Raw genomic sequence first — 8200 nt, 5'->3', positions numbered from 1 at the left:
CAGCACCAGCAAAAACTTACTCAATGATTTTAATGCAGGATGATAGTGGGATAGATACTGAATCTGGTGCACCACATGAGAATTCCCAGTCAACCGTCAAAGTCTCCCAGATCCTCATCCCAACTTCCAGAATCTCCATTTTGTATGTATTTGGAAGTTAGGTAGCTGGTCAGCACCAGCAAAAACTTACTCAATGATTTCAGTGCAGGATGATAGTGGGATAGATACTGAATCTGGTGCACCACATGAGAATTCCCAGTCAACCGTCAAAGTCTCCCAGATCCTCATCCCAACTTCCAGAATCTCCATTTTGTATGTATTTGGAAGTTAGGTAGCTGGTCAGCACCAGCAAAAACTTACTCAATGATTTCAGTGCAGGATGATAGTGGGATAGATACTGAATCTGGTGCACCACATGAGAATTCCCAGTCAACCGTCAAAGTCTCCCAGATCCTCATCCCAACTTCCAGAATCCCCATTTTGTATGTATTTGGAAGTTAGGTAGCTGGTCAGCACCAGCAAAAACTTACTCAATGATTTTAATGCAGGATGATAGTGGGATAGATACCGAATCTGGTGCACCACATGAGAATTCCCAGTCAACCGTCAAAGTCTCCCAGATCCTCATCCCAACTTCCAGAATCTCCATTTTGTATGTATTTGGAAGTTAGGTAGCTGGTCAGCACCAGCAAAAACTTACTCAATGATTTCAGTGCAGGATGATAGTGGGATAGATACTGAATCTGGTGCACCACATGAGAATTCCCAGTCAACCGTCAAAGTCTCCCAGATCCTCATCCCAACTTCCAGAATCTCCATTTTGTATGTATTTGGAAGTTAGGTAGCTGGTCAGCACCAGCAAAAACTTACTCAATGATTTCAGTGCAGGATGATAGTGGGATAGATACTGAATCTGGTGCACCACATGAGAATTCCCAGTCAACCGTCAAAGTCTCCCAGATCCTCATCCCAACTTCCAGAATCTCCATTTTGTATGTATTTGGAAGTTAGGTAGCTGGTCAGCACCAGCAAAAACTTACTCAATGATTTCAGTGCAGGATGATAGTGGGATAGATACTGAATCTGGTGCACCACATGAGAATTCCCAGTCAACCGTCAAAGTCTCCCAGATCCTCATCCCAACTTCCAGAATCCCCATTTTGCATGTATTTGGAAGTTAGGTAGCTGGTCAGCACCAGCAAAAACTTACTCAATGATTTCAGTGCAGGATGATAATAGGATAAATTGCTAATTTGATGTATTATAATGGTAATTGCCAGGAAACAGTCAAAGTCCCGCAAATTCTGATCTCTATATGGAAGAACTTCTGTTATTTTAAGATGTGGGCATTATGGATGTAAAGTCTTTGGTTAGCACTAATAGAATTTTATTCAGTGATTCTTATATTCTTTTATAATTTAAAAAATATAATTTTAGTATTTAAAAAAATATTACGGTTTTTTTTTAAATATGGCGGGAGTGGAAGTATCAGTTGCCAGTAGGTATGTTATAAATTCCCCTACTGTAGCGCCTCTAGTGGAAAATTTGATGTATGGAATTTTAGAGGTTTGAGGTAAATTATGGTTTATTATAGTTTCAAACTTAAGAGGCGCACGACACGAGACGCACGGCTCATCGGAAATCGACTTCTGGATTTTTTTCTGAAAATGGGTAAATATATGACGAAAGAATTTAGAATTAGGATTTAAAATGAATTGCCCTCACGGGAAACGTGTGTGTAGAAGACTGTGTTATTTAAAACGAGGTAGACGAGGTTTCTTTAAAACACGTGTTGCATTTCTTTTTCTTTACAGATAATGCGCAGGGCAAACAATTTTATGAGTCAGCAGGGTCGGCTGGGCACACGGGAATGCCCGTATACTCATATTTTACATACGGACATCCGGTGTCACAAACCCCACAAACATACTACTACCAGCAGCCTTTCCTGCAATATGCATACCCGGTCCCTCCTCAATATTGCCAACCTGCTCCTGCGCAACCACACTTTGAGCTCCAGGTGGTGAAGGAAGAGGTGGAGGAGCGCGAAGAGCCGGTGGAGGTCGAGGAAGAACCGGTGGAAGTGGTGGAGGAAGAACCGGTGGTGGTATTGGAGGAGCCGGCTAAGAAGCTCCCAAAAAAATCGTCTGAGAAAGTGGTCGAGAATCAGCCGACAAAGAAAGCAGTGGAGGAAAAGTCAAATCAAAAGAAGCCAGGAGGAGACCAAGGGCCGGGGACGCAGGAGGGATGGATAACAGTGAAAAAAACCAAAAGGCCATCCTATGCTGAGGTTTCTAAGAAAAACCAGGACATGAATGTCTGTGAGAAAAAGAAATTAATGGTGAGTAAGATTAATATCAAACTTAACCCTTTAACGACGAGACACTTTTTACGGACCGAAAATCAAGAATAAAAATTTAACCAATAAATAAAATCAATGAAACGTCTTATATCTAACCTTGGAAAGTCCAAGAGAGTCTGATTCGGTGCATTTTAACTGCTCGAACTCCAAGAGAGAGCAGTTTTCACAATCCAATTTTTTTCAAATTCTCACGATGCTAGCTGCTAAACGGTAAGAGATATTAACTTCCGGTCTTCGGTGACCTCCCCACAAGTCAGCATAATATAGCGAACTAACTTACCCAAATCACCCTCCACCCCTTCCAACCCCTACTAAGATTTTTTGACTTATCTCAAAATTGGCCCTAGCGATTTCAATGATTTTCGGGTATGTTTTGTAGTTAGTCGAGCTGAACATTCCGTCCTTAGACACCTTTCACCGGTTAATTCGCCATCTTGAATTATTCAAGGTCAAAGGTCAACCAACCTGGGGGGCCTAATTTTCAACAGATTTGGACGAATTTGGACATTTTTGATAGATCTTTTAATTCTAAACCCGACTGCATCGGCCACAATCGGTAAAGTTACGGTAATAGCCCTATTTTTTCTATGAAACAGTTCTATAAAATTATTTCAGAACGTGTTGTTGTTTCAATGTTACTGGTCAATGATATTGCAAATGTCCTCTTCTTGAACAATTTTCAATCTAGAGATGGTTATTTGATTATTTATAGACAAATCTAATTCAACATTTAACTGACATGACCAGCGATAGAGACAAAAATAGCCCAATAATTTAAATCAATTTTCTGACAATACTAATGAATAATAATTTTCAATCAAATGAAAAATATTATGTTTGAGTATTGTAGTTTCTTTTTCCAAAACGGTTTTAATTAAAAAAGATTGGAAGTATAAAACATAATTAAAATCATTTTTCAATATGAGAATTTAAAAATTTGCCATTTTTGAGCTTAAATATTTACTATGTAGCAAATAGCTGGGAACTTGCAAAAAAATATCCGAGATTCCTTCAACCTTCAACTTCACAATTATGTACAAATATAAGAAAAAAAATAACTTGAGGTAGTCAGGAAAAATTATTTTCTTTATGGGACACCGGTGTTCCAATCGTCCTTAAAGGGTTAAACTCCCTGACCCGAGAAGAGATCAATTAGGTGTGATTCTTGTATTATCACACCTATTGTAATCAGTATATTGGTAGATTTTCTTCGATAGGTCTGAAATTTACAGGGTATATGTTTGGAGCATCCCTAATGCCAAAAATGAGGGATGCTCTTTTCGGAAATATTCTCTTTCTGAGATATTTGGAAAATTTGAAAGTTTGAACTTATTTTGACTCTTCGTTTTGTTGCTATTCCCAGTTTTGTGTGACAGGTCAGAGAAAAAGCAACAAAAAATATTTGTGCAAAAAACTCATTTCCAATTTCCATAAAAAATACCGATTTAAAGTTAACTGAATAAAATAAATTTATTTTTTACTGAAAGATATGTCATTTTACTTTGTATATTTTATTTAAAAAAATTGGAAAAACTAAAAATGTGAATTTTAGAAGCAAAAAGAGTTTCAAGAAAATTTTATATTTTCTCACCTAGCGCCTAAACTGAAAGAGATAATGAAGAATGGATGGTTTTTTTTGACTTTATTGGATCATACTTATCCTAGAAAACATTGTTTTAGAACTTTTTTTCGCATATTAAAGAAAACACCGTTAGAGGGTTAAGAATCACACCTTTATAAGCTGATCTAGACTTATCAATGGTTTTAGGTCTAGGCTTGTCAATATGATTATATCTCTTTATGGTTTAGGCCATGGGTGTGCAAAAATCGTTTGAAACCGAATGAACGCCAAAGTAAGGATGTTCAAGTAGCGTTTTCACCATTGACGTACAACCCGTCAAATAATTATTCTACCTGCCGATTTTACTCTGAGGTTTTTTGAATTGTAACGGTATATTCCAGTGTATTCAGAGAAAATCTGTAGATTTTCTGCAGAATTTCTGCTAGAAAATCTGTGATTTTCGGTAGAATTTCTGTCTAGAAATCTGTAGATCTTCGGCAGAATTTCTGCCGAGAAAATCTGCATAGTGTCCATTACTTCACAAAAATATTGTTGATTTATGAAGAAACTGTAGAAGTTATAAAGAAAATGGTATGTTCTGCTTAACAAGCATTACCGATTTAACATTTTAAATAAGTAAAAAGATGCGAGCAAAAATACTAATTTTTAAAAATCGCCCATGGAATGATACAAAAATACGAAATTTAGGTCGACACCTTGCTTAAAGTTTTCACTTCACTATTCTCTACTTATAACACGGCGTTGCGGAATTTTTTATTTTATATAAACACCGTGATATCACAAAAAATAACTCTATTGAATTTTGCAAACTTCAGTGAAAAATTTTTCCATCTCTTCTGACACATCTTGTCTGGAAAGTCTGGAATGTAGAAAAAATCTACAGAGAATCGGCAGAATATCTACATAAATTCGTCAGAGTATGCAATAGGATTCGTCAGAATATCTGCCGAAATATTCTGACGAATTTTGTCCCAAGCCCAAATAAAATTCGTAAGAATATCTACAGAATTATCTGCAGATATTCTGTAGAGGTGTAGATTTTCTCTACAGAAATCTTAAAGATATCTGACGAAATTATTTGACGGGAAGTTTCATTTGACGTTTGTTCGATTTTAAACGGTTCTTGTACATATATATTTAGGTTTATCAATGGCCATATCTCCGGTTTAAATTTTCGGAACTTGATCATTGAGGGCGTTTTAGAAAACACTAATCTGATTTAACGTTGGTGAAACCACAACTAGGAGCGCTATTATTAAAAACTTAATTTTTCTATTCGCAAGTTCATAAAACTTAATTTCGCAAGTTCATAAAACCAGCGCTAAGGGCGCTATTATGCAAAACAATTTTTTTCAATTTTGTTAGTTAAACAACTCAAAAATTCCTTTGTGCATCGTGATGAAATTTTAGTGTTGTAGGCGCAAATTATACCTATCAAACAAAAATATTTAAGTAGATCAATAACCCCTGACCCGAGCTATAAGGGGTAAAAGTTCGAGAATTAACCGGCCTATATCTCCGGTTCTAATTAACATCTTAACCTAAATTTTGGGTTTTTGGTTTCGTTTCCGCTGCGATAGCGTCAAAATTCAAACTCATTTTTCTAAAAAACGCCATTGCGCAAGTTAATCAAATTTTAGAGTGTGATATTCTAGGCTATGAAGTTTCCAGAAAATGGCGTGGGGTTGTTCGCTGTGGCTAAAATAGAACCGGAGATATGAGAGGTTAAAGTTCACGAAATTCAAAACGCCATATCTCCGGTTATATTTGACTGATTTTGACGAGTCTCACAAAGCACTACAACTTTGGGGCAAAGAGAAATTTTCTGAGAAAAGGAAATTTTTCGGAAAGTTATAAAATAGTAGATGAGATTGTTAAGAATCTCACTTAATATCTTATGCAAAATATATGAAAGACAAGATTTGGAATCAAATTTCTGAAATATTACAAACTTTTTATTTAAATCAAAATATCTAGGATGTAAATGAATTGACAGAAACATGATAGTGAAATATAGAACAGAATCTTCTATATTTTTGCCTCAAAACTTGGTCCTATCTATTGGACGGTAAACGAGATAATTCTATTTATTTGTTTTGAAACACGTTTTTTGACTACAGCGGGTATATTTTGATCATGTGATGAACTACAGTAATATCAAAGAATGATTAAGTTTTGTACGAATTTTTCTTTAATGGCATCTACACATTGTGTATTATATATACAATTGGGAAAAATTTTTGTAAAAAAATTGCATTTTTGACAGAATTTTGACGTTTTTACCTGCAGTACTACAGGGAATATCTTTCATAAAAGCAATTTTTTGACGAAAACTGTTCTTAATGTATAGAGGTCATAAACATTTATTTTAAATATAATAACATAGTAGAGTAGATCGACAAAATCGGACATATAGCACAATTTGAGCAAAAAAAAAGATGGCAAAGCATCCCAGCTTTGCGGAATGCTCGAACTCACGAGATAGAGCTCATCGTGAATTAGTTTTTCGCATGAACTTTTGGTGTTTACTGATCTGCTAGCTACTAAATTGATTCAGAATTCACAAAAGCATTTGAAAATCAAAAAATCGAAAACCAATGCAGTCGGGTTCGAAATTACATATTCCAAGAAATTAAAATTTAACCAAATCGGTTGAAAAATTGGCTCTCCAAAATAGTTGACCTTTGACCTTCAATAATTAAAAAAGGCGAATTTTCCGGTCATAGTTATGTTTGGGTGGAATGTTCGCCTGGACTAGCTCTACAACATATCCGAAAATCATTGAAAAAGCTTGGGGCAATTTTGAGAAAAAAAACAAAAAACGGGGCGAGGTGGGATGAAAACAAACGTCGAGAGATTTTGTTTTTTTTTATTGGGGGTCATCGAAGACTGGAAGTCGATATATCTTGCCGTTTAAGCTCCAGAACAGTGACAAGTTGAAAAAAAAGCCGAAACTGCTCTCTCTTTGAGTTCGAACAGTAAAATGATGTTTGGATAAAATACAGTTATAAATGTCTTCTAAAATTATTCTGAAATAATCATCAAAATCGGTTGAGCAAGAGTCGTAATAATTGAGTTTATGTAATACAAAATTGGTTTTTCCAACGTGGCGCTCCTAGTGTTGGTCCTGCGAAGTTCAAATGTTCTAGAGAGTTATAGTGCTTTACGAGAAACTGTTCGAAAAAATAGATACCATAATCTTGGCTCTTGAGCAATCGATAAGTTCAAAGTCTTTTGCAAAATTATAGAGGATATTTTAGTCTACATTCCACCTATAATATAATTTTTCTGTCAGTCCATTCGAATCCTTGATATTTTGGATTAAATATAAAATTTATATCGTTTATATAATTACACGAATTTGACTCACCTTTGAATTAAATTTGCATGCGTTCCGAGTTATCTCATGTTAAGAACTTTACCTACAATATTCTAATCTAAGATTATCACTCGTTTTTTTTTCAAACCTCTTCTTAGGAAAAAGCTTCACAGTGGATGACAAAACATGCTCAATATTTGGCAGAAATGAGCGGACATTTTGATGAAAGAGTTGCAATTTTGGATGAATTGAGTAATTGCAATACCATGACAGAGAGAGGTAAAATATATTTTATATAATAAAATTAATTATATAAAGTAAAATTGTATGTTTTCTTTTCAGACAAGGTTTTTGTTAAGCGCAAGCTTAATATGCTGTTCAGATGCTTTTTTGGAAGGGACTACTAAAGTTAGTAGCTAAATTTTTCGCATGACTGTTTTCATGCGAAATGTGAATTCATTGAAATGTGAAGTAAATTTATTATGAATTAATAAAACGTGAATCTATAAATCCTTTATATTTTATCTTTTTTTCAATATCCTTCATAGAAATACTGTAGAATGAATGAGTAAATATTAGAACTATAGTGTTTAACCCTTAAAGGACGAGAGAATCAAAAATCAATGGTTAGAAAAATTGCTTTTCCCGACTGTTTAGAGCAAAGGGATAGGGACACAAGTGTCCCTATCGTCCTTAAATAGTTAACAGAGTAATTGATAATTTTTTTGAAAAAAAAATCCATTAGGAGGTGTGGGGAACCCGGGGGAGTCTCTTTCAAACAGACATATTAACGGTCACTGAATTTAAATTCTTTATTAGAAACGTTAGAAACTATTTAGACAGAATTAGGAAAAGAAAAAAAAATTGTTAACCAGAATTGTAACCAGGAAAGAGAATAATTAGCTAACAGAGAAAAGAGAAACAATAAAATGTATTT

At 35.0% G+C, this 8200-nt stretch overlaps 1 protein-coding gene across 1 annotated transcript; it reads left to right on the top strand.

Annotated features, from left to right (window-relative positions):
* Positions 1-1588: 1588 nt before the first annotated feature.
* Positions 1589-7771, top strand: LOC129800073 (uncharacterized). The gene is made up of 4 exons (XM_055844451.1): positions 1589-1671; positions 1815-2341; positions 7422-7542; positions 7606-7771. Exons 1-4 carry the CDS (start codon positions 1668-1670, stop codon positions 7668-7670), a joined length of 717 nt encoding a protein of 238 aa, XP_055700426.1. The 5' UTR covers positions 1589-1667; the 3' UTR covers positions 7671-7771.
* Positions 7772-8200: the final 429 nt, after the last annotated feature.

Source organism: Phlebotomus papatasi, chromosome 1 (genome assembly GCF_024763615.1).
Source record: "Phlebotomus papatasi isolate M1 chromosome 1, Ppap_2.1, whole genome shotgun sequence".
Taxonomy (NCBI): Eukaryota; Metazoa; Arthropoda; class Insecta; order Diptera; family Psychodidae; genus Phlebotomus; species Phlebotomus papatasi.
Note: the sequence above shows the minus strand (reverse complement) of the source record. Positions and strands in the feature narration are given on the sequence as shown.